This window comes from Macrotis lagotis, chromosome 1 (assembly GCF_037893015.1).
Source record: "Macrotis lagotis isolate mMagLag1 chromosome 1, bilby.v1.9.chrom.fasta, whole genome shotgun sequence".
In the NCBI taxonomy this organism is placed as follows: Eukaryota; Metazoa; Chordata; class Mammalia; order Peramelemorphia; family Peramelidae; genus Macrotis; species Macrotis lagotis.
The window spans coordinates 912,227,643-912,254,385 of record NC_133658.1 but is presented as its reverse complement, the minus strand read 5'-3'; the positions used below and the strand labels follow the sequence as shown (position 1 = coordinate 912,254,385).

General features: G+C 36.7%; 1 protein-coding gene across 1 annotated transcript in view; it reads right to left on the bottom strand.

Moving 5' to 3' along the window:
* Positions 1–47: 47 nt before the first annotated feature.
* LOC141509794 (uncharacterized) overlaps positions 48–26,743 on the bottom strand; it is a 63,388-nt gene continuing 36,692 nt past the window's right edge. Inside the window, exon 5 of the mRNA XM_074219582.1 lies at positions 48–2,201. Coding sequence (XP_074075683.1) covers positions 131–2,201 — 2,071 coding nt within the window. The 3' untranslated portion in view covers positions 48–130. The remainder of the gene's footprint in view (positions 2,202–26,743) is intronic.

Sequence of the window (26,743 nt, the reverse complement as noted above, 5' to 3'; positions counted from 1 at the left end):
ATTCTCTAAGGTTTCAAAAAATTAGAGTTCTGTGTGAAAGCTTTTCCACAATGAGAACATTTGTAAGATTTCTCTCCAGTGTGGATTTTCTGATGCTCCAAAACATTAGCTTTTCCACAATTAGGGCATTTTAAGGTCTTTCACCAGTGTGGATTCTCTGATGTATAGAAAGACTGGAGTTCCAGGCAAAAGCCTTTCCACATTGATTACACTCATAAGGTTTCTCTCCAGTGTGAATTCTTTGATGTACAGCAAGTTTGGAATTCTGTTTGAATGCCCTTCCACATTGATTACATTCATAAGGTTTCTCTCCAGAATGAATTCTCTGATGTACAGCAAGATTGGAGTTCCGGGTGAAAGCCTTTCCACACTGATAACATTCATAAGGTTTCTCTCCTGTGTGAATTCGCTGATGTAGAGCAAGTTTAGAGTTCTCTTTGAAAGCCTTTCCACACTGATTACATTCATAAGGTTTCTCTCCAGTATGAATTCTCTGATGTACAGCAAGATGAGAACTCTGTGTGAAAGCCTTTCCACATTGATTACATTCATAGGGTTTCTCCCCAGTGTGGATTCTCTGATGTGCAATAAGGGAACAGTGTTCACCAAAAGTTTTACCACATTCATGACATGCATGAGGTTTCTCTCCAGTGTGACCTTTCTGATGTATAGCAAGACTGGAGGTGGATCGGAAAGTCTTTCCACATTGATTACATTCATAAGGTTTCTCTCCAGTGTGAATTCTCTGATGTACAGCAAGTTTGGAATTCTGTTTGAATGCCTTTCCACATTGATTGCATTCATAAGGTTTCTCTCCAGTATGGATTCTCTGATGTACAGAAAGATTGGAGCTCCGAATGAAAGCCTTTCCACATTGGTGACATTCATAAGGTTTCTCTCCTGTGTGGATTCGCTGATGCAGAGCAAGTTTAGAGTTCTCTTTGAAAGCCTTTCCACACTGATTACATTTATAAGGTTTCTCTCCAGTGTGGATTCTCTGATGTACAGTAAGGTGGGAACTCTGTGTGAAAGACTTTCCACATTGATTACATTCATAAGGTTTCTCTCCAGTGTGGATTCTCTGATGTGCAATAAGGGAACACTGTTCACTAAACGTTTTACCACATTCATGACATGCATGAGGTTTCTCTCCAGTGTGGCTTTTCTGATGTATAGCAAGACTGGAGGTGGATCGGAAAGTCTTTCCACATTGATTACATTCATAAGGTTTCTCTCCAGTGTGAATTCTTTGATGAACAGCAAGTTTGTAGTTCTGTTTAAAAGCCTTTCCACATTGATTGCATTTATAAGGTTTCTCTCCAGTGTGGATTCTCTGATGTACAGCAAGATTGGAGTTCCGGGTGAAGGCCTTTCCACATTGGTGACATTTATAAGGTTTCTCTCCTGTGTGGATTCGCTGATGCAGAGCAAGTTTAGAGTTCTCTTTGAAAGCCTTTCCACAATGATTACATTTATAAGGTTTCTCTCCAGTGTGGATTCTCTGATGTACAGTAAGATGGGAACTCTGTGTGAAAGACTTTCCACACTGATTACATTCATAAGGTTTCTCTCCAGTGTGAATTCTCTGATGTGCAATAAGGAAACAGTGTTCACTAAAACCTTTACCACAATCACGACAAACATGAGGTTTCCTTCCAGTGTGGTTTTTTTGATGTAAAGCAAGACTGGAGGTGGATCGGAATGTCTTTTCACACTGATTACATTCATAAGGTTTCTCTCCAGTGTGGATTCTCTGATGTACAACAAGTTTGAAGCTCTGTTTGAAAGCCTTTCCACATTGATGGCATTCATAAGGTTTCTCTCCAGTGTGAATTCTCTGATGCAAACCAAGTTTGGAGCTCTCTTTGAAAGCCTTTCCACACTGATGACATTCATAAGGTTTCTCTCCAGTGTGGATTCTCTGATGTAGAGCAAGTTTGGAGTTCTCTTTGAAATTCTTTCCACAATGATTACATTCATAAGGTTTCTCTCCAGTGTGGATTCTCTTATGTAAAGCAAGTTTGGAGTTCTGTTTGAAAGCCTTTCCACATTGATGACATTCATAAGGTTTCTCTCCAGTGTGGATTCTCTGATGGACAGCAAGATTGAACTTCCGGGTGAAAGCCTTTCCACAGTGATGACATTCATAAGCTTTCTCTCCAGTGTGCATTTTCTGATATTGAGGCAGTTTGGCATTTTGTGTGAATGCTTTTTCATACTGATTATATTCATAAAGTTTTCCTGCAGTGTGAATTTTATGATGGTCTATCAACTTTGCATTCTGGCTAAAGGCCTTCCCAAATTCATAAAGCATTTTTCCAGTATGACATTTCTGTTGTCTGATGAGATCTGAACTTGAGCTGTTGGATATGTCCCTTTGATTTCCTTTTCCTTGATATGTTTCCACTTCAGGAGACTTCTCATAAGACTTAATTAGACCAACCTTTTCAGTAAAACACAGCCTCTTTTCAACAGACTGAATGCTGTTATTTTCTGAGGTCATTTTCTTAAACTGAATTAGGACTGATTCTTGTCTGAAACCCTCTCCATCTTTGTCTAATTTACTGTGACTACTTTGACTTTTTTCACAGATTTCTCTCAAATTGAAGTCACAGGGACCAGAACTCATGAATCTTTGGTGAGCCTCCTCTACAGAAATCCTTAGCTTTGCCAGATTCTTAATCACTTCAAATCTAATTTCTGCACCTGAAGAAAACAGACAAAAAATACATAGATACATTAAGCATACACATATAAATTCTCCTTTTTTCAATGGAAGAAAGCAAAGTGACTTGTAGTTTATCTCCCCAACAAAAATGAAGACTTTTGAAAATTAAAAGGCAGAATAAATCCATTAAGAATGGATTTCTTGGGGAGGCTAAGTGGCACAGTGGATAGAGCACCAACCCTGGAGTCAGGAGTACCTGAGATCAAATCCGACCTCAGACACTTAATAATTACCTAGCTGTGTGGCCTTGGACAAGCCACTTAACCCCATTTCCCTTGCAAAAACCTAAAAAAAAATATGGATAGCTCACATATGGAGGATGATTATCCTTACAAAGAATTTCACACACTGTATTCTCACAAACAAACCTTCAATACAGGTAGGACATGATCCTCATTACACTTTACAATTGAAACCATGACCTCAGAATGGCTAATTCATATGACCAACATTGTGAAGTTGAGATTACAACTCAAATTCTGGGACAGAACATGTTCTTTCCCAAGCACCAGATGGCCTTTCTCTAGTCTACTTTCAATCCTTTATTCAATTGCCTTTTGTTGATTATTATTTTCTTTTGTTATGCTTTGTTAAGCTTTCTGCTTTTCTATACTGACCAATTTTGATGCACTATCACATGGTCATCCTTGTAAATTGTGCTAAGCTGAAAAATAGATTTTTGCCTTTCACTTGCCATATATTAATTTTCAGAGTTTTATATGCAATTGTTCTTACATTCTATTGAGATCCATAGATATTGTGCCATTTGTAGGGCACATACTAACAACTGATATTATTTCAACATCAATCATCTTTGAGTATAAGGCAGTTATACTGGTAAATCCTTTTTAACTATTATCTTTTCAGCTGGATATATAAAATCACATCAAAACTACCAACAATCCTTTATTATTTTGATATTCATTGGTGGGATCATATTTTATTTATGGATAGTGATTTTTAAAAGATAGTTATTATTCTTTATTTTTATCTTTGATAGACTATGTTCCCTAAATAAAAAAAAGAAAAGCCAGAGTCCCTGTAATAAACACAATAAAAAGAAATCCATGAACTTCCCAAATTAAAAAATATTATGTCTCATTCTATAACTTCAGACCATCAGCCTTCATTCAGGAAGTGGACAGCATGATTCACTGTTTATCGTCTGGCAGCACTTCGCATTTAGTGGTTCAGAAACACATTCAGGGTTTGTGACTAAGAATTTGAGCTCAAAAGTCTTCAACTGCACCTTAAGCAGTAAGTACTTGCACAGTTTTGTTACATTAATTACTTTCTCAGATTGATAAGTATCTCCATGTCTGAAGCATGTTTCTTCATGCAGGCTTTCCCAATTATCATAATCTGATGTACAATGATTTTGGTATTTATCAAACTCTTGATCCTTCTAAGTAAAATATATCCTGTTACTTATCGCTTCATCAAACTGTTACCAAGCTGCCAGAAAAGTTTGACATTCAAGTACAAATCGGTTCCAGGTAGATGGTCAAAGGGATACACATATCCATATTTGTTTTCTGCATTACCTTGGACCAAAATAATTCCTTCATTCCAGGGTTACTTTGTAAATTGCATCTCATCAGACCAAGATGTCACAAATGTTTGTGTTCTTTCATTCAGATGATAGGTTCCTTAAAAAACATGTTCAATAGGCCTGGGCATTACAAAATATACTGAAATCATCACAACAATTCAATAAAAAAAGACATTATATTGCCTCACATTGCAGTGGTAAGGCTACTTTTTTATTTAAACTTATCTTCTTGCTTGTGATACTATTCTTTTATTGAACAGATTTTCAAAGTATATGGTTGGCTACACAGATCAATCATTCTGTAGAGTTTCTGTGAGGATATAGACAATGTGCCAGTGGTGCAAAGCTGGAACTTATGTTTGAAAAATTCTTTCCTAACAAAGGTTATTTAATAGAAAAGCAGTGTTCAAAAAAAAAAACAAGACAAGCAAAGCAAAATAAACAAATGAACTTCAAGGGAATATATGTTTAAAACACCACTTGAAATTCGGAAATAGAAAAATAAAATTTTAAACAACAAATAATGATTCTTTGTGGTCACTGGTTTGTGGGCTAAAAAATAAAATAAATTTCCATTCTTCAAGCAAGACAGCTTGTGAAATTCTCCTACTATTTTATACCTAGCAATCAGAAAGTCCTGAGTTCAAAACTCTCTCAAATGCTTACTAGCATTGTCAACTTAGGCAAGACACTTAAAACTCTTTTTGCCTAAGTTCTTAATGGCAAAATAACAGCATCTACCTCACAAAACAGCATTCTGACTATCAAATGAGATAGTGTCTGTAAGCACTTAGACCAGTGTCTGGCATATCACAGGCATAAAAAAATGCTATTTATTATTCTCCTTTTTTATTATTATATCAACTGGATGCAGAACATCACCCAGAAGATCGATTTTGATGACAGTTGAAGCAAATGGTGCAAAACTTTGTTCAACAGAAAAAGTCCAACTTTTAAATGAATTTCATATTTTCCTATTATGATTAATAGCTTCCAATTTATAAATTATTTGATAAAATGGTTCTTATATATAACATTATCTATAAAATAAATTTAAGTTAAAGTCTTGCAGTTAATTAGCTAGATTTATTATATTTATAAAAGTGATTCTTCCAGGTTATTATGGTAAGCATTAAGTGAATCAATTCATATGAATACTATGAATGGTAGTTTAAATGACTGGGGCAATGACTAGGGCACAACATATTTATTATTCTAGAAATAAATTCTAGAACAAAAGATTTGGGAATCATTGGCCAGGAGGCATGATTGTCATTACACTGATCAAAGCAGCTATATTCTAAATTATTCTACTGGTTCAACTTCTTATCTGTTAAGATATCTTTTACTAGGTTTCTCTTAAACTGTGCCTTATTATTATAAAATAAGAATATAATGTTCAATTATATTCTTATACCATTCTTTGTTTAGTCTTGTCCTGATATATGGGGACCATCTTTGTTTTCAGTTCTTTTGAAACAAGAAAAAATGGCAGCTATAATTGTTGTGTCTATGGGTCTTTTCCCTCCTTCTTTGATTCTTTTAGTTGATAGGTCTACTAGTGGTTATCACTCAGTCAAAGATCATTGGGTTGGGCGGCTAGGTGGTGTAGTGGATAAAGCACCAGCCTTGGAGTCAGGAGTACCTGGGTTCAAATCTGACCTCAGACACTTAATAATTACCTAACTGTGTGGCCTTGGGCAAGCCACTTAACCCCATCTGCCTTGCAAAAACCTAAAAAACAAAAGATCATCAGGTTTCTGAGATGGGGCAGAGTACCAAACACCATTTAAGAATGGAATCGGGGCGCCTAGGTGGCGTAGTGGATAAAGCACCAGCCTTGGAGTCAGGAGTACCTGGGTTCAAATCCGGTCTCAGACACTTAATAATTACCTAGCTGTGTGGCCTTGGGCAAGCCACTTAACCCCATTTGCCTTGCAAAAATCCTAAAAAAAAAAAAAAAGAATGGAATCATTTAATTTTAAAGCTGTAAGAATCTTTGTATCAAGGATATTTTTTACTCACAATATGTTTTTGGAAACTCGTCCCTAAATGTATTCTGCTACCCTCCTATGGGTGAATTAATTCCATGAACATTTAATTATGACAATATTTTAGCTGTCATGTCCTCTTATCTTCTTTTCTCTTTGCCCCTACCTCAGGAAGAAACAAAAAATATAAGGGGAAAGGAATTAAATCAACACAAGTCATCTATAATTGAAATGGCATGATTCTCACCCCACCTTGTTATCCAAACATTCAAGTTCTAGAAGACAGCTCATATCATGACCTCAGAAAATTTTCTCTCTTTAATCTCCCCTATTTGAAGCATCCTATATAGTGGAAAATTTTGACCATTAGGCAGCTGGGTATCATGTGAACTCAAATTAAGATTCAAATACATGGTATGTGTTTGCCTCAATTTCCTTAAGAGTCAATTAAGATAACAACAGCATTAATTCCCAGGATTGTTGTGACAATTTAATGAGATAATATTATCCAATCTTTTGGCAGATAGTGGATACTATATAAATATTCCCTCTCATCACCAATATTTTGATTATTTCCATGTCAACTCAGTTCTCCTTAAACTGCTCTTTTACTCCCACTCTCTGTTCAATTATTTCCCTGTTGAACTTAAGGTATTTTGATACCAGCATACCATATCCTCCTTTGCCAGGATCAGCTATGAGGGAGGATGCTGATCTGCTGCTTCTTTTCAAACCACCTCCATGTTTGTAGGCCAGAATGCAAGCAGCTTGACAGGAGGGTCTATCTTTGGTTGTTTCTCAGCACACTGACAACCACATAGGAACTGCTTATTACACCCAGGGTTAAAACCAAGACCCAACCTCTCCCTCATTCCCTGGAGTCTGGCTTCTTGCTTAGTTCTCAAATGCAGATTCTGACCCCAGCTCTGTTTCCATTTGCATCTTATCACCTACAAGGAGTGATCTCTGGTTCAAACCCTGTTGGAGCCTGACCAGAACAAATACAGCAGATTATAAAGGTTTCCAGGTTTTAGGATATGGATTGACAGGGAGTCTCTATCTCCCATCTCCCTCAACTTAAAGAAGTGATCACCTCAGTGAATGTTCCAAGGATTTCTGAAAATGGAGACAAAGAGTGGGCCACAGAGATTAGGAAAGGTCCTTTAGTTAATGACTTAATGCAAACTTTATCTTTGTATAACTACTTCCAAGAAATGAAGTGACCATTCCTACTCAAATGCTGCTCAATGAAGAAAAGACAAAAATCTTGAAACCAGTTTGGCTTGTAAATGAATCCACTACAAACTCACTTTAATACACATTCAGCTGGATCTTCATTATGGCAATGCAATCCTTCTATATCTCCTGACTCACTATTCCAGACACCATGAAGGTTTTTCCCAATTATTTCATCCCTCTTGAATTCTCCTTTTGCTCCCCTCCACAGTCTCTAAGTTGAGAATATGACTTCATATTTCAATGAAAAATTCAACATGTGCCAAAAGTTCTTCTTTTCCTCCTTAGAGTCATTATTCCTTTTCTTCCATTAATGATTCCAATTCATTTCATTTTAACCTTCCAGGTTAGACTCATCACCTCTAATCTCATCATAGACCTACTAATTCAAGCCTTGACTTGACCACTTATCCTTCAGCTTCCTCTACCCTTTAATTAGAAGACTAGAGGAGAAATATCAATGCCTTCCATTTTGGAGGGCAGAAATTGGACCTTTTGGTTCTCTTCATTCTGTTACCTGTTGCTTCAGCTAGTTTCAACAATGCTGAATAAGATGCCCACATTTCAGATGTTGCCTGTTCCTTTCCCTCCTCCCCCCACTTTTTTCTTTCCTTTTTTTTTGCATGCTGCCTGCATTAGATTATAATCTCCTTAAGGGTAGGGACTCTTTTTTTTGATTAATCATATACTTAGCACTTAGCAGAGTGACTGGCATGTAGCTTGTTCTTAATAAAAAGTTTATTAGATTGAATTATTGGATTGGGTTTTTACTCCAAAATATTCTCTTCTTTTTCTTCCCCATTTTTCCCCACTAATTTTTGATCTCCCCCTGTCCACTGGCTCCTCCACTTTCACAAATAAAATTGGGTCTCCTGGATACTCAAAAAATCTTCCCTTGGTCTATTCATCCCCACTAGATAATGCCCTACATCTCTCTCCCCTTTCACTGCTATATACCTAGATACAGTCATCTACAATTGATGCCTCCATCTCCTTTTCTTTTACTCTCTTTGAAACTCTGCAGTCTGGCATTCAACTTCCATTTTCAATTAAAATAATTCTGTGAAGTTATGAATCATCTTCAAATGGTCAAATCCAATGGCCTTTGCTCAATCCTCATCTTTCTTGACCTCTTTGTCCCATAGTACAATCACCACACCCCCTTCTTGTATATTCTCTTCTCCAGGTTTCAGAGACTCTACTCTTTCCTGGCTCTTGTCCTCCCACGTTCAAAACTGAACTCATTATCTTTCCACCAACACTCCCATCTTCTCACTTGATTAATACCATCCAGGGTACCACCCTCCCATGTACTATGCCTAGAGTTGTCACACATCAGTTCTCACACACAACCATTTTAATAATTTGGAAAGTCCTCGTGATTCTACTTCATATACTGTATCTCCCACACTGCCACTTTCTGGGTTCAGGCCTATATAATCTCACTGGATAGTCTCACTGCCTTAAGTCTCCATCCAGCTCTCAGTCTTCCACAGAGCTGTCAAATTCATTTTCCTAATTTCCTTCTGGCTACGTCTTTACCTACTCAGTAACTTGCAGTGGCTCCCCATCACCAGGATCAAATATAAAATCTGATTGTTACAGTCCTTCATCTTCCCCTCCCCTACCTCTCCAGTCTTCTTTTACCAAACTCTTCTACTTGTGATAATCCAGTGAAAACAGGCTTCCTTTTTACTCCTTAAGTAGGATTCTCTATCTTCTGACTCCATGGGGTTTTTTTGCTGACTGACTACTATGCTTAGGATGCTCTCCCTGACTTATCTAATGTCCTATACAAACTGATCTTCTACAATAAGCCTTTTCTGGCCTACCTTAAACTTTCTGCCTTCCCTCTTTGGATTAGCTCTCATTTTTTTTCCTGGCTCTAGCAGGTCTCTTCACAATGGTTTGCATGTTGTCTTCCCCACTCTCTTGCCTTTCTATCTATGGTACAGTATCTGGTTCATAGTATTTAATAAATGTTTGCTAACTTGAAGATCTAGGAGAGAACTCAAATGGGAGAGCTTCAGCCCTTAGTGCTTTCAGGAGATTTCCTTGTCCCAAAGTTCTAAAACCTGATAGAAATCTAGATTTGTCTCTAGAAGGGAAGTGAAAGCCATGGGGTTCAGCCTCCTAATTTCAGAGTTAGGGAAACTTGAGGCTCAGAGGTTCAGTGATTTTCCCAGTATAACATTGCTAAAAAGCATATAAAAAAGAATTCCAAGTCAGACTTCTTTCCTCTAATTCTAGGATTCCCTTCACTACAGCACATATGCTTCTGATGAAAATAGCCCTCATAGTCTTGCTTTCATCTCACTTACCTGCACAGGAGTTTCTTGGGCCTTTTTGATCCAGAATCCTTTCCTCAAAATAGGATATGAAATCTTTGAAATCTGGGGTTTCTTGGCATGGGGACTAAAGGAGGGATGGAGATGGAGATAAATGTAGACTTTACTCCCCTTTAGGGAAAAGGGAAGTACAAGCAAGTACCACAGAATGGTTGGTTATCAGGAAAAATCAAGGATGAATGAAACAATATTTATTATTGGGAGCATGGGAACAGGGAGAAGACAATGCAGCTAACTTGGAACTAGAACATTCTGTCTTGTCTGCCTCCTTCACAGAAGGATGGGTACATTGCTTAGATTCTTCACTCTAGAAATAATAACCAGTGAATAAGAGATCCCTGGTCCTGGAGTCAGGAAGACTTCAGTTTCAATCTAGCTTCAAACACTTAGTGGCTGTGTGCCCCTGTGCAAGTCATTTAACTTCTGTTTGTCTTTGTTTCCTCAAGTAAAAGATAGAGATTCACAGTACCAGACTCACAGGGAAGTGGGAAGATCATATGAGCTAAAATGTAAAAGTATTTATAGCATAGGACCTGGCATAAAGTAAGTTTATGTAAATGTTTATTCCTTTCTCTTTCTTTTCCAATATCTCTCCCAGGATTTGAGGAAAGAATGATGGAACAATAAGGATAAACTTGTAATTTGAAAGGCAAAAATGGAGTAATGATAAAAAAAAAAGTAGGCTTGGCAACAACCAGAGCTTCTTAAAGACTAGAATCTTTTTGACATTTTAGTCTATCTGATTGGTGTGAAGTGGTACCTCAGAGCTATCTTAATTTACATTTTTCTAAACAATAATTATTTGGAACGTTTTTCAATGACTATAGGTTACTTTAATTTCTTTATTTGAAAGCTGCCTATTCATTTCCTATGATCATTTATAACTGGAGAATGACTTATAGTCTTATAAATTTGACTCAGTTCTCTATATTGAGCAATGAGTTTTGTATCAAAAACACTGGCTGTGAAAATTGTTTCCCAGGATTCTGCACTCCTTCTAATGTTAGTTGTATTGGTTTTGCCTGTGCAAAAACTTCTATTATGGTGTCTATATTTACCTTTAGAAAATGCCATCCACATTCACAGAAAAAAAAAACAATGGAATTTGAATGCAGAGAAAAGTATACTATGTTCACTTTTTAAAACTTCTTTTATGTTTTTTTCTTTCTTTCTCATTTCTTCCCTTTAGTTCTAACTCCTCTTTCACAACATGACTAATATGGAAATATATTAAATATGACCATACATTTACATCCTATATTAGAGTGTTTACTGCCATGGGGAGGGGGGAAATAAGGGAGGGTGACAGAAAAATGTGGAACTCACAAGTTTGCAAAAGAATGAATGTTGAAAAAAAAATAACGTAAAATGAAGACTAGACCCAAGCCAAGGAAAAAAAGGTTTGTTTCCTTCACTGCCTTTCCTCTAGGGAAAAGCTACATGAAAAATTTTATATTTTACAGACAAAATTCAGGTCCAGATAAAGGATGGGCTAGATAAGCTCTGAGATAAGTTCCAAATCTGAGATTTTATAACCTTGTTTTGTTTTTTTTTTACACCCTGAAGTTACTTAAATTAAGAAATAGAAACTTCAGGAGCAAGAAAAGAAAGTTCCAGCTTCTTATCATAAAATGCAAAGACCTTTGATAGGAAAAAAACATAGAGCAATAGGATGTTGTGGAGAGATCAGCATTTTTGACTATCTAATGATTGATAAATGTTCAAATCTTGTATATTAGGGAAGGAAGGAAGATTTTTATACTTTCAATTGCAGATGCACATTTCCCAGGGAAAGTAGTGCTTACCTACAAAGAGTAGGTTCTCAGAGTTCTCCAGCATCACCTCCTTATACAGCTCTTTCTGAGAATCATCCAAGAGACACCACTCCTCCTGGGTGAAGTCCACAGTCACATCCTCGAATGTCACTGACTCCTAGCCAACAAAATTCACAAGATTTAGAACTGAAAGAGATTTCAGAATTCCTCTAACCAATTCTCATCAATGTAAAGGAGGAAACTGAAACAGAGTAGGGATTTCCTAAAGATGTTATAATTTATGAGTGTTGGAATCAACATCTAAATATATAGTCATTAAAAGTTCAAATGAATACAGAGAAAAGAATTTTATTTTTGGAGTTGGAATAAATTTGACAAATATCTAACTATGAAATATTTCTTCCTATAGAATCAGGGAGAATAAATGTGTTCTAGAAGTAAGGTAAAAGGATTTGTGGAGAAGAGAGATAATGAGAAATTTCCACCTTCTTGGAACTCTTAGAATGACATGTTAAAAAAATTACTTGATGAATTTGTGAGAAGTTGGCAAGTACTGTGTGTATTGTGGGGGAAAAGATGACACATGATCAATAAAGAGAGAACAACAACAAAAAGGAATAATCTAGTTCATTTCCTAAAAATCTGGAATAATACCATATCTATATGAAAACATGAAGAGGATTCTTAAGAGAAAATAACGATCTGGACTATACCAAGTAGGATGCATCTCTATCAAACAGGTTAGGAAGAGTTATTTATGGTTACATTTAGTAACCAAGGTGACAACAGATAAGATGTGTCAAAACCAAAACATCTTGTTTCTTTATGATTCCTTTACTTATTAATGGCATGTTTTAATTAATTTTCACATTTCATTATGTATTGTATCATATATTATAATGCCCTACATATAGTATAAACACATACATACATAAAATCACTCTTAGAAACTGATATTAGAGTATTATGATGAGGAAAGAAACATTCCTTCTTTTATTCTATCATATTTTATTAGATGGGATTGGAGACTGAGCTAATTAATGAAAAAGATATTGTCAATACATGAGAAATTAGTTATCTAAACATAACCCAAAATTCTAGTACAAAGAAAGCAAGAGTCCGAATAATAAGTTATAAGGCAGACTGATGAATGAATGAATTACAAAAGATTAGCTAGATGTAAAAATGTCTTGGTACTTGATAGTGTTTATCTATTTTTCCAACCTATATAATGAACAACATGAATTTGGTCAATGCGCTGTTATTTGATGCCCTCTCATTTCATTATCAGCCATGTCCATTAGTGTTAAATTCACTTTTTCAGAGCTTCTGTTGTTTAGGAACAACTCTCAATCATACTTAATGGGGAGAACTTAAAAACAAACAATTGGAGAGATGTAAAAGAGACAATGAAATATTCATAATACAGAAGAGAACAGGGAAGAGTTGATACTACTGTGTTCAATTTAATATGTCTGCTTTTTTTTTAAAGAAACTATTGGGTTAAAAGGATTGGGAGCTTCACAGACAATATTTTGTATTATGGAAGTGACCACATTTGCTGATCTTGGTCAAGCCTGTGGCTGCACTGCACTCACCTGCCATGGGGGCCTTTGGGTTCCAGGAGTCATTCCCTCACCTTCCAAGTTTTCTACTTGATTCAGATATTGGTCCTCTTCAGGCTAAGCAGGGGAACAAAAAGTATCTCAGAGAGGGAGATGCTTTTCCCTTCACCTTCTAGGCAGGGGGTTGGCCCACAAGGATGTACAAAAGTGAGGTCCCAAAAGGAGTTACAAAACTCCTGGCACTGCCCTCATGGGAGAGCGTACAATCAAAAGAGGAAGGCATTAGGGAGAGTAAGACTTAGAAACAAAAAAGACCTAAACTCAAAGACTACTTTTTACTTGCTCTTCTTTCTTTTCTTTTGTCCCAATCCTTTCACTCCTCCTCCTGTAGAGAATGGGGCCAGCGGTAGGAAAGGCGTTCATACCCCAGATGAGATGAAACCAGAGTCTCAATGGCTCCTGGATCAGAGCTCTTCCTCCCACTGAGGTGCTGGGCCAGATCTGAAAATAAGGCAAGTGGGATATATTGATAAGGCAGAAATTGGTGTCTGAGGACTTCTGGGATATCATGGACAGACTGGACAGAAGCAGGGGCTGGGAGCTGACCCAGGAGCTAGGCCTGGGAAGGAGACGTGGTCCTGGTATCCTTGTAAAACACTCACCAGGTCAGCAGGGGGGATTAGGCCCAGTGGAAAAGGCATTCAGCAGACACAGAGGCCGGGTCCTGAGCAAACATACTTGGGCTTTTCAAATGCAGAGTTGGCTTCCAGGAGGAGGTGGGGGGGTCTCAGTTCTAAGGCAGCAGTGATTTCAGCTTCAAGGGCCCAGGCTTTCAGGTAATCTGCTCCGCTGTGAGAACCAGTGACTTAATTTTGTGAACTTTAAGACTTATTCCTATAAATCATCTGTTTTTGTGAAATTCTAACTACTCACTTCCCCACCTCTCAACTTGGAAAATCTTAAATCTATTCTTCAATTAAAAAAAAACAGATTAACTAATCCTACATGTTGTTTTGTATCCTGCTTATTCTTTTCTTTTAATGTAGAAAAGTTTGTATTTGAGGTCTTTGTGTCTGCTAAGGGGTCCTGGGATTAGTTTATTATGCATGCTTGCTGCTAAATCACAATCCTCAGATTCTGTCTTATTAGCTATTATAATTCACTCACAACACCAAGCCATCTAGGAGTCAAGAGCAGACCTTACATTGCTCCAGTCTTTTCACCATGAGAGGAAATACACAGTGACCGTAACTGTAAACATGAAATGAGATGAACTCACCCAACAAATGGACACAGATAAAACACAGGAAAAACTAGAATTTAACAATATATTGCTTACAAGAAACACACCAGGGGCAGCTAGGTGGCACAGTGGATAGAGTGCTGGCCCTGGAGTCTGGAGTACCTGAGTTCAAATTCAGCCTCAGACACTTAATAATTACCTAGCTGTGTGGCCTTGGGCAAGCCACTTAACCCCATTTGCCTTGCAAAAACTAAAAAAAACAACAACAAAAAACCCACCAAAAGCAGAAAGACATTTACAGAAATCTATTATGTTTCAATTGAGGTAAAAAAAAAAACCCCAGGGTACCAATCAAGAAATCAGACAAAGCAAAAGCAAAAATTTAATCTAATTAAAAGAAATAAACAGGGTGGGGGGGCAGGCAGGATTATATTTTACTAAGAAGTACCATAGATAATGAAGTAATATCAAAACTAAACAATCTAATGATTGAGTATCCCAAGTCTTAAAGGAATAGTTATATAAGTAACATGATAAAAGAGAGTAAAACTCTAGTAGTGGGGACCTCAACTTAATCCTCTCAGAACCAAATAAATCTAACCAAAAATGAATAAGAAAGAATTTAAGCTGAATAGAATTTTAGAAAAATTAGATATGACAGATTCTAGAAAAAACTGAGGAGGAATAGAAAAGAGTATATCCTTTTTCTTAGGGGTAAATGGCACTTTCACAAAAACTGAACATGTATTAAGGCACAAAAAAACCCTTACAATCAAATACAGTAAAGCAGAAATGTTAAATGAATTCCTTTTAGATCACAATACAATAAAAAATACATTCAATAAAGGGTCAGGGAAAGATAGATTAAAAATTTATAAGAAACTAAATAATCCCAAAAGATGAGTGGGTCAAAGAAGAAATCATAGAAACAATAAATAATAAAAGAGAAAAATGAGACAACACCAAAATTTACAAGATGAAGCCAAAAGAGAATTTAATGGACAATTTATATCTCTAAACACAATAATAATAATAATACAGAAAAAAGAGCAGATTAATGAGTTGGGTATGTAACTGAAACATACATATAAATAAAAAAATTAAAATTAAAAAACCCCAATTAAACACCAACTCAATACCCTGAAAATCAAAGGAGAGATTAATAAAACTGAAAGTACAAAAAACCTCTTGAACTAATAAATAAAACAACAAGCTATTGTCTGTGTGTGTGTGTGTGTGTGTGTGTGTGTGTCTGTAGGTGGGGAACCAATAAAATAAGTAAAACTGGTTAATTTGATTTAAAAAAGAAAACCAAATTATCAGTGTCAAACATGAAAAGGGTGAATTCACAAGTAAAAGATAAAATTAAAAGAATTATTAAAAGCTATTTTGTCCAATCATATGTCAATGAATCTAATAATATAAGTTAAAAGAATATTTACCAAAATATTAACTGCCTAGCTTAATAAAGTAGAATCCTTAAATAAACCTATTTTACTAAAAGCAATCAACAACAATTCCTAAGAAAATACCTCTAGGACCAAATGGACTCACAAGTAAATTTCAATCAAATATTAAATATAGATGATGTAATTCCATATAAGCTATTTAGAAAATAGGTAGATTTATTGTACCAGATTTCCTGTACAACACAGATATGGTATTGATAGAAAAAGAAACTATAGGCCAAGTTTCCAATTGGATATACATGCAAAATTTTTAAATAAATACTAGCAAGATGATTACAACAAATCATCAGATTACAAAAATTAACCAGATGAAAATTGTGCCAGAAAAATGGAGCTTTACATAAAATGATAAGTAGCTTCTCTCTAATACCATCATGAAATGTTATTTGTAATGTGAATCATCTTAAGCCTTCACAATAATATCAGGGTGAAGCAAGGATTACATTATCAACCACTGTTTTTCATTAGAATATGTGTGTGTGTACATATACATATAATATATGATATAAGAGAAGAAAAAAGAAAGATTCTTCCCAGATTTATAGACAACCAAGTCAAATTTATGAGAATACAAGTTTTTCCCAATAATAAATGATTAAAGGTATAAGCAGGCAGTTTACAGAAGAAATTTAAGATTTTTAGATCTGAAAAAATGCTCTAAATTATTATTGATTAGGCTATTAAGACAAAAAGAAAAATGATACATAGTTTCTATAACATGTTTTCAGGAATGAGGTAACAGTTTTTTCTATAACCTAGTTTTCACAAAGTCAGCATAACTTAAGGCACAAGACTTAACAGTTTGTTGTAAAAAGGAACAAAATTTAAATATTTGCACTCTGCCTACCATTTCCAGGGCAACTTTACCTGTCCCAGAGCATTGTTAGGAGAGTCAGATGAGAATGTAGTGAAATGGTTGCAGAAGAAGCTACTATGATTATCCCACTAGCCTTATATATGGAAGGTTGAAAAGAATTTGCAAAAAAATTTATGATGTACTATTTTCCACCATTAAGGATTGTGGAATCCAGCTCTTTATGATCCCATTTGGGGTTTTCTTGGCAAAGATACTATAGTTTGCCATTTCCTTCTCCAGCTCATTTTCCAAATGAGGAAACTGAGGCAAATAGGGTTAAGTGACTTGCCCAGGATCACACAGTGGTAAGAGTATGAAGTCAAATATGAATTCAAGATGAGTTTTCTGACCCCAGGACCATCTAGCTGTGGATCTTATTTCCATCTTACCAAAGACTTGCATACTACAATTTAATATATATACTTGTTGGGTTAAAAAGAATAAACTCACAGAATGCTCATGGCTAAAAAGTCAAATTGGTTACCTGATGATGAGTGCTTAAGGGGTTAATGGCAGCCCACTGTCATTATAAAGAGGGGGAAAATGAGACCTGAGAAGAAAAATGATTCTTGTCTTTAGTTATCCAACTGGGTACTGTCCCTGACTGGATCTGCCTCCAAAGAGGATGTATTTTTGAAGACAGGAGAAAAAGGGATAAAAGAAAGGGGGCTTAAAGATTAGATTTGTTTAGGGGGTAACCATTCTAACTCAAGGAAGTAATAAAGGCTTAAATGTTATTACAAAATTTCAGTTTAAGTTCTTTGGAGAAGCTGCAAGATATCTATTGGGTTGCCTTAAAGGACAGGCTGTTTAGCAAAAGTTGAGGTTAAAAAGGCTAAAGTGCTTAAGGAAAAAAGAAAGAAAAGAAGCTTAGATCAGGGCTGTTCAATCATACTTTTTAAAGATTTTTGCTGAAACAATAGACCATATATTTTGATTTGCCATTTTAGAAAGAGCTCTGCAGTAGATCAGCTTCGTTTACTAAAGCATTTAGTAAACCCACAGGCAGGAGACATAAAATCAGCAGCATTTTGGACAGCCATGCTTAGAACATAGATCCAGCTGCATGAAGTTGGGGTCATAATAGGTAGTTACAAACTGGGAGAGAAGTAATCAAGATAAAAAAGGAAAAGGAAAAAGAAAAAAGTAGAGAGAAAAGAAAAAGACGGTAGGGAACTCGAGAGGAAAAAAGAAGAGAAGAGATGCTTAGTTCATGTAGGTCGTCACATGGAGCTGGGGCCATGTTGTTCCAGCAACAATTTATAGAAAGAGAGAGGCAGAACAGCCTAGAGAAGAGAGACTACCATGCTACACTATCTCCTGCCCCAAAAAGTGTAACCAAAAGTCCAACATGCCTTAGCAAGCGGAGACCGCAATCAATACAGAATGGAGAATGCCCTCCACAGTACAGAGAAGTTTCAAAACAATTACATTTTCTCTGTGCCCAGAATTCCTCTGCTTCATAGTGATTTATTCAATTAATATATAAGAATATATTGTTCTCAATGAGTAGTGAATTTAAAATATTCAATTAATTCTTTGACCTTATCTTGGTGTATTGGTGTAAATTGTTGCTCTCTACCTAGATTCTGCCACATTAATTTCTAGTTTTCCCTCAGAGAGTGAGTGCTTACCCCAAAACTTATATCTTTTGGTTACTTTGGATTTTTGCTACTGTTTGTTGATTCTGTGCCTAAGCTATTTTACTGATCTGTCACTTTCATTTATTAACCAGTACCAGATTGTTTTGATGACTGCTGCTTTATGATACATTTTGAAATGCTAAACAGCTTGAATTTTAAAAAGAAATCCTAGGGGGTGGCTAGGTGGCGCAGTGGATAGAGCACCAGCCCTGGAGTCAGGAGTACCTGAGTTCAAATCTGGCCTCAGACACTTAATAATTACCTGTGTGGCCTTGGGTAAGCCACTTAACCCCATTGCCTTGCAAAAACCTAAAAGAAAAAAAAAGAATTCCCAGCATGTGGGTGCAATAAGATTATTTATAACAACCTTCTACAGGTTGTGGAAGTGGGAACTAAATTTGATTCATTTCCATGACATACATTTTATCAAGGAAAACTTGAATGATTGAAGGATGGAGAGTTACTCTTGGTGATTACATCATGTTTTGCACTGATATGAGTTCAAGTCTAAATTGCCAGTTTGGAATTTCAAGGACTCAGAAAAAAGAAAATTAAAGGAAGCAGCTTCTTTTCATTTCTCACAAATATTTTGGACTTTCTATCCTTTGTACTTATGTATTTATATACCTGTCTTATCTCTCCTCCATCCCTATTAGACTGTGAGGTTTTGGAGAGTGAGCACAGTCATCAGAGAACCTCAAGCACTAGAGGCAATGAATTAAACTCCAGTTGTTTCACTGGTGGTTCAATGTCAGTAGCTTTTCAAATACATTAATAGCACATCTGTTAATGAATACCTCTTTAATAAAATAATATTTATCCGAACTACCAGTCTGAACAGTGATCCTCAGGGCTTTTTAAATCAACAGCATGAAGACCTATGTAACCAGATCTTATTTTTCTTTTGGAGAGAAGCAACATGAACTCTTGTACAGATAAACCCCAGACAGCACTTCTTTAGTGATCAAAGTCTAGTAGCAATACAAAAGTCAAGGTGACTATGATGGGCCAGGATGCAGTGGTTGACCTTGTCGTCTTCCAATATGACCAAGCACTAAGTGTTCCATAGGACTCAGTTGCAACCTTAGATCACCTCCTTGACTTTCTTAGCCTTGGGGAATTTAAGATGGGCATTCTTTCCAACTCAATAAGAATATATTAAGCTACTGTGTACAGGGGAATTGTGCTAGAACTTGGGTAAGATTTAACAAGATCCTTCTTGGTCTTAATGGCATTCATAAGCACTCTCAACCTGGTTCATTCCAACTGTGGAGATGATTTACTTGGCTGTGGTCACTACACATGCTACATCTTCTTGGAGCTACTGATACTCCATCCACTAGTCATATCTACCACCCAGCTTGGTGTTCTGGTGGTTCATGCATGCATGGACCTAAAAGCCCTACTCAGTAAAATTGAGCATCCTCCCGCCCTTGAAAAATGAGGCCCCAAGTGATAGGTAGACACAGAAACCAAGCTTGAAACTAATAAGACACTTTCAAATGAGAACATTCTGAGGAAAGAATTTTTGAAAAGAAAATTCTTTGTTCAGGCCTTCACTCTGATTAATCAGGCAAACTCAAAACAAAGAGAATTAAAAGAAGTTTATTAAAAATGTGAGGAATATGGGTGTGTTTGGGTTCCACAAGAATGTAAAGGGAGATTGTTAGCTTACATTACAAACACTGGGGTCTGCCTGTATTATTGTCTGTGTGTTTGTGAGTTAAGACAAAAGATTTAGCCTCAGCTTGATCAAAAACTGAGATTAAGTCAGGTCTGCTCCACCTAGTTCTGAGTTAACCTGGGGTCTGCATCCTTCTCCTTCATACATGCTTAAGGAGATAGCAGTTCTTGCTCATTAGTATAATAAGCAGGATGAGGAAAACAAATGGGGTGAATTATATCAATTAGATTTATGACCCCAATCAGTAATTGATGCATGAAGGGGCAGGAACAAAGCCTTTCAAAATACATGTAACACCTAGATGTTCCAGATTTTGGGCCCCTCTCCCCTTGAGAGAGGTATGCCATTTATTAAGATGTCTTAGCAAAAAAAAGAAAATTTAATCACTCTGGACTAAGTATATATGAGCCACTTATAACAATTTGGGGGTTCAGCCACAATATTATATAAATCTCTTCTTTGTATTTTCTCAGAACACAAGAAAATAGCATACAAATGGTTTGATTTCAAGCACATTTGCTTGGTGTTATCTGAGGGAGAAATAACTCAGAGATTCCTGGGAAGATTGGCCTGGGGTTTGGAGCTGAGAGTGAGTAAAATGTCTGGGGGGGGTGGGGTAAGCACTGAGGTAAAGGAGCAATCTCCAGGGTGGTGGGGTGGTGGCCAGGGCAGCCCTGGCTGACTGAAATCCTCCAGGCGGGAGATCTGTCCTGAAGGAGAGGCCAGAGGATAGTAGGGTGCCCTGAAGGGAGAGAGGGGGATTTGGGGTCCCTCTCAGGAATTTCCCCAAAAGCCCAAGCCCCTAAGGGGAAGGTTATTGGCAGACTTGAGGGACAAGGGAGTGTCATGCATGGTAGCCAGAAGGAAGAAAGCTGATTGGATCTAGTATGGTGTATGAGTGAATTTGAATCTTAAAATGTTCTATGTTCTAAATTGTCTGGGGTAGCCCTAGTCTTGGGGTATTTCTGGGTCTGGAGATATAGTCTAAATTTTAACTGGGTGACAGCTGAGAATTGGGCTGAGTTTCAGAAGATGGGGGAAGAAGCACATCTGCATCTGGTGGAGCTCAGACCCTCCCTAGATGAGTGGCCCTGGTGTATGTGATACAGAGAAACCTGGGCATGGGAGTGATGAGATCAATTGGAGACAAATTTTGTAAATTTTTGTTTGCATTGCAAAGGGAATTTTCCTTCTTCCTTTATTATCTAATTTAGGCCATACCTGAGGGCCTGACCTTCACCTTATTTAGATTGCATTATTTTCTGGTGGGGTAGCCAGGGAGCACAGGTCCTGGAAATACCCAAGACTACCCAAAAGAGACCCCTCCCCAGAAGGCAAAATCTCCAATGAGGGACTTGAGTCACTCCCCTCCCGTGGACTCTGGGAAGGAATTTAAGGAGATTGAGGAAGGGGCTTGTCCTCTTTTACCTACCAGCCTCCGGTTCAACTCTGCCCAGCTGGCCTGATCAATTCAATCAGCAATCCACGTGATCTTCTCTTTAAACTTTTTAATTTTTCTATTACTTTCTTAATATGATGTAATTTCCTTTAATAAATCTCTATTTTCTTTCCAAAAACCTGAATCCCCAAGTCTGAGTTGCAATTCATCATGCAGGGCAGAACCAAACCCAAGAAACAATCAATGGCAACATGTGAAGCTAAGAGAGAGAGAAGGTGGGAGGGGGGGAGGGAGGACTCTTAAAGAGAAAAAGCTGTGGTTCAGGGAGAGGTTAGAAGAGAAAGACTTTTAAGGGAAAGATCAAGAAGGAGGGAAGATTTCTTATTCTTATGGCTGTCTGGGAAAGACCCCATTTTCTCCCTGGGTTGGGGTAAGGGGTGGTGAGTTGGATACCTGGTAGTCTTGATCCCATCCACCAGCTTGTTAAGATTTGAACTCTAAACTTGAGTTCAGCTGAGGAGTGCCCCACCTGTGGAAAGGGGGAGGTGGGGATGGGAGACTTCAAGTGCTTAAGCCTTAAGGGTAAAAGACCCAGCCAAAGGTGAGGTGCTGTCTGGTTGAGAAAGGAAGAAAATATAAAATCCAGGTATTAGAAGACACATTTATTGAAAGGAAATAATGTTTAATGAATGCCTCTGCTCTGGTCATGTGGCCTACAAGTGCTGTACTTGACTCTCACTCTGTTTTTAAGTTGACCCATTTGTGAACTAGTTTTAGAAATCACTCTGAGGGTTTTAAGAGGGATATTAGTGTTCTTGCATTTGACAAAATTTGTACAGAATAGGGGGAATTAAATAATCTAGATTGTTAAAGTGGTTTGGGATTTTAAATTCTATTGTAACACCTTTGAATTAAAGGAAAGTGGTATTGTGTTATTTAGAAGAAAAATACATAATTATGTTTATCAGGGATATTTACTGATTTTGGGGAGAAGAAAACAGGAAAGTTTTATGAAGGGCATTTATGTAGAGGGCTTATTAACTCTATTCATTTTAATGTTAAACCTAATAATGATAACAATTGTATTTTTATTTTGGATGGAGTTTTTGGAATGTGAGTGCTGGATTATTTGTACACGGTATTCTAAAGTTTTTATCAAACTAAACTGTTGGGAGGTTAAAATTGTATAGTTGAGAGCAAATTATATGAATTGAGGTTTCATCCAATGATTTATTCCTTTGCCACTGGATTAACTATGGCATAAATAAGAGTTACATTGGAGTTTTAAATATATCATATATATATATATGTATATATATATATATATATGATTGGATTCTTGGAGGATCTGGATACAATTGATGTGGGGGGCTCTGAAGGATGACAGAACAAAAAGCAATTGTGTGGTCCCACTGTAAGGTAACTTATTGGTGAGTAAGATGTGCTTATCAGTTATGTGATATTCTTCTGTAACTGCAGAGATTATATTTACAAATATCTGGTTACCTCTTTTGAACATATAAGCTATTTGAATGCTGTAATGTTAAAGCCTGGAATTAACACATTGATTGCTCTGAAGGATAAGGAAAATATCAAAAATTATGAGCCCTTCTGAGATATATCTGTAGGTTCATGCTTAATATAATAATGAAAAGAATGTTTTGTACAATCTAGTAATTCATGTAATATTCTTACTGCTATTTTATTATATTGGAACTAATAACACATACTGGGAAATTTAAAGTCATATTGTACTAATGGTTTGAAAGAACTCTGAAAATAATGATTTATAGGTAAGGGATGGAGAATAGTTAAACAAGTTATATATAGAAATTTTCCATTTATATATGTAAACTGGGATTATTTTGTGCACACACACACACACACACACACTCCAAAACTGTTTGTTTGCTTTGAAGTAAAAGCACCTATGTAATATGAGAAAGATAAATACAAGAAAGATAATTTGAAATCTTTTTCTGTGACAATATTTAGCTGATTGTTATGCAAGAATTTAGGAGATGATAGGCAATCTTATAGCCAAAGGAGATCTTTATTTGTTGTAAAATATAACAGGCTAAAAAGAGAGTTCTCTAGCCAAAGGGATATACCATCTTTATATAGAGATATGATTTCAGACAAAGGGATGTGGGTCTAGAGATCAGAGACTTCCAGTAAGAGGTAGGAGATGAGGCATGATGGGCCAGAAATAATTAGAATTCTTGGTTTTAGCAAAGACCAAGGAAGGACACTCAGAGCTTTAGGTAGGGGATTCATTAATTGGGACCCCATTAAGACTATAATTGGACTCACTTGAAGTTTTAATTAGATAAAATTACTATGTTAGATCATGGAACTTTTAATCAATTTTCTCTGTTTTATGTCTGATACCAGGATGGTGAACAAAAAAGAAGTATTACTGGGTCAATATGCTCTCGAAGCCAAGGAAGTCAATGGGGATATACAGTTGAAAGGGTGGCTTTTCAGTGTGGCATGAGGTTGGAACCTATTGACTTGATTCTCCCCAAAGTGACATTTGGATAATGTCTCACCCAGCAGAATAAATCTGTTCCAAGACATTTGACTGCCCACATGACCTCTGCCTGGATACTGAAATTAAAAAATTATATCTATAAAAGACTTTTCCTTTGAGGTCCTGGATCTGGAGTTTTAGGTCAATTGGATTTAATCACCAGATAGGTTTAGGTGTATGGTTCTGACACCTGCTATCAGCTATCTGTTTAGACAGGAATGAAGATTCCTTAATTTTTATGTTAGAGGGAATATTTAGGTAAGAAGTATGGGAAATTTTTAGGATAATTAGTTTCAAGGGTAGTTAAAGGAAAGAAATATGAGTCAGATAAGTACATCAGGAAAAAGAAAATCTATGGCATATTTGGGAATATTTTGGGAAGAAAAAAATTTCATTTTGGTTAAAAATGTTTGAGTCATTATTGTAATGAGAGCAAAAGGTTAAGAAATGTATGTTACAAGCTTAAGTTAATGTGGTAATTCTCAGTGGAGTTTACTCATGTAGTGAAGCAGTTATAGAATTTTATTGTGTTAAAGTGAAGTATATATGTCAATATGACAGTGAGTAATGCAAATTGCAAATTGTAATAAGCTCCAGAATCTTACTGTCTTGTGATAAAAACATGTGTTTTGATCTGAGGAAAATATTAAGCAGTTTCTTTACCAAAAGCAAAAGTTTCAATAAGTCACCTGAGTTGGAGAGGACTCTTCGGACCTGATTCAAGAGATGCAGAAAGACACTGGATGTCTTGAGGGGAGAAGAGGAGAGACACTGGACCAATTCATCTCCACCATCTCTCACCTAGGTGTACATTGCATAGTCATGGGATCTTCCCCTTTTGATACCTATAATTTCCTCTTGATTCTGTAAGTATGACACCCCTTCCCTCTCTTTATAGACAATGAAGGTTTTGATGAATAGGGGGAGGAGAGGTAGGGTGAAGATGTACTCTTTTGAGAGAAAAAGAGGTTGAGATTATGGGGTGGCATGATTCTATCCCACATGAATCTGTATATCCTATCTAGGAAGAGTTCTATCTCTGATTTAGAGAATGGGGTATTAGTAATGGTGGGAGGAGAATCTAGTTGACAGAAGTCATTGCCATGTGTTTTGGTGTGGGTAACTGTTGGACTTGCGATGGTCATAGTATTTTGAGAATTGGCCTTGGGTATCAGTCCCCGAGTCTGATCTAGATTCTCAGTTCCTGGTCAGAGGAGCACTGTGGCACAGGATTCTGGACCAGAGGAGAGAAGCATCAGTGGCATATGACTGAGTCAGTTCAGGGTGACTATTGTCTATACTAGTCTGGATAGTATATTTTCCTGGGGAGTAGCAAATGTTGATGGACTTAAGTCTAGAAAAAGTATTCACATATCCTGGATTGTACAATTTACAGAGACAGGTAGACTGAGACTTATGTGAGATGTAATGATGGTATCTGGATCCCTTGTCAGGATTCATTAAGGTAAAGAAAACTGTGATAACCACTGCATATACCAATCTACTATGATTTGAATCTAAGCTATAGTGGAAAAAATTACCAATTAAACAGGTAGGGCCCTGGAATTGCTGGTTGGCTAAGCCATGCAAATAAGAGAGAGTCATTCAACACAGAGTTGTATTAGACAATGAGTTTGTGGTAAATTGAATCTATCAAGTTGCTGCCTCAAGATAGATGACAATAGGCAAGTAGTAAAAGAAATAAGCAGGGACATTAGAAAGTTGGCATGTGCTCTACAATTAACCTGGAAAATAGGATGGGACTGTGTCTCTGAAAATGATGAAGTAAAAATCTTGATAGAAAAAGTCAGTAGTCATGGCAATAACAAAGACTGTGATTTAGGAAAGAAATCACTAATAAGAGGTGGAACCCAAATTCTTATTAAAAAACAAAATGGAAGAATTGTGAGGAATATAGAGGATGTGTTTGGGTTCCACAAGAATGTTAGGGGAGATTGTTAATTTACATAATAAAGACTGGGATCTTCCTATATTGCTGTCTATGGGCAGATGACAAAAGACTTTGCCTCAACCTGATCAAAAACTGAGATTAGGTTAGGTCTGCCCCCACTTAATTTTTTTTTAAATTTATTTATTTAAGGCAATGGGGTTAAGTGTCTTGCCCAAGGTCACACAGCTACACTGGATTTAAACTCAGGTACTCCTGACTCCAGGGCCAGTGCTCTATCCACTTAGACACCCAGCTGCCCCCCCCCAATTCTAAGTTAACTTGGGGTCTGCATCCTTCTCCTTTGCACATGCTCAAGGAGGTAGCTGTTTTTACTCAATATAATAAGCAGGATGAGGAAAATGTATGGGAGTGGATTATATCAATTAGATTTGTGACCCCAGCCAGTGGTTGATACATGAAGGTACAGGAAAAAAGCCTTTCAAAGTGCATATAACACACAGCAGTTCCAGATTTTGGGGCCCCCTCTCCTCTTGAGAGAGGTGTGCTATTTATTAAGATGTCTTAATTAAAAAAACCATTTTAATCATTCTGGACTAAGTCTTCACAAGCCATTTATAACAAAAAGCACATTAAGCTATCAACATGTTGAAAGACTAATCCCTAGAGATCAGCAATATCTTCTAGGTGGAGCCAATTTTTATTGATAATTTTCATAATTAGATAAAGACAATTACCTTTTTTTAAGGCAATCTGGGTTAAGTGACTTGCCCAGGGTCACACAGCAGATAAAGGTCTAAAGGTAAATCATT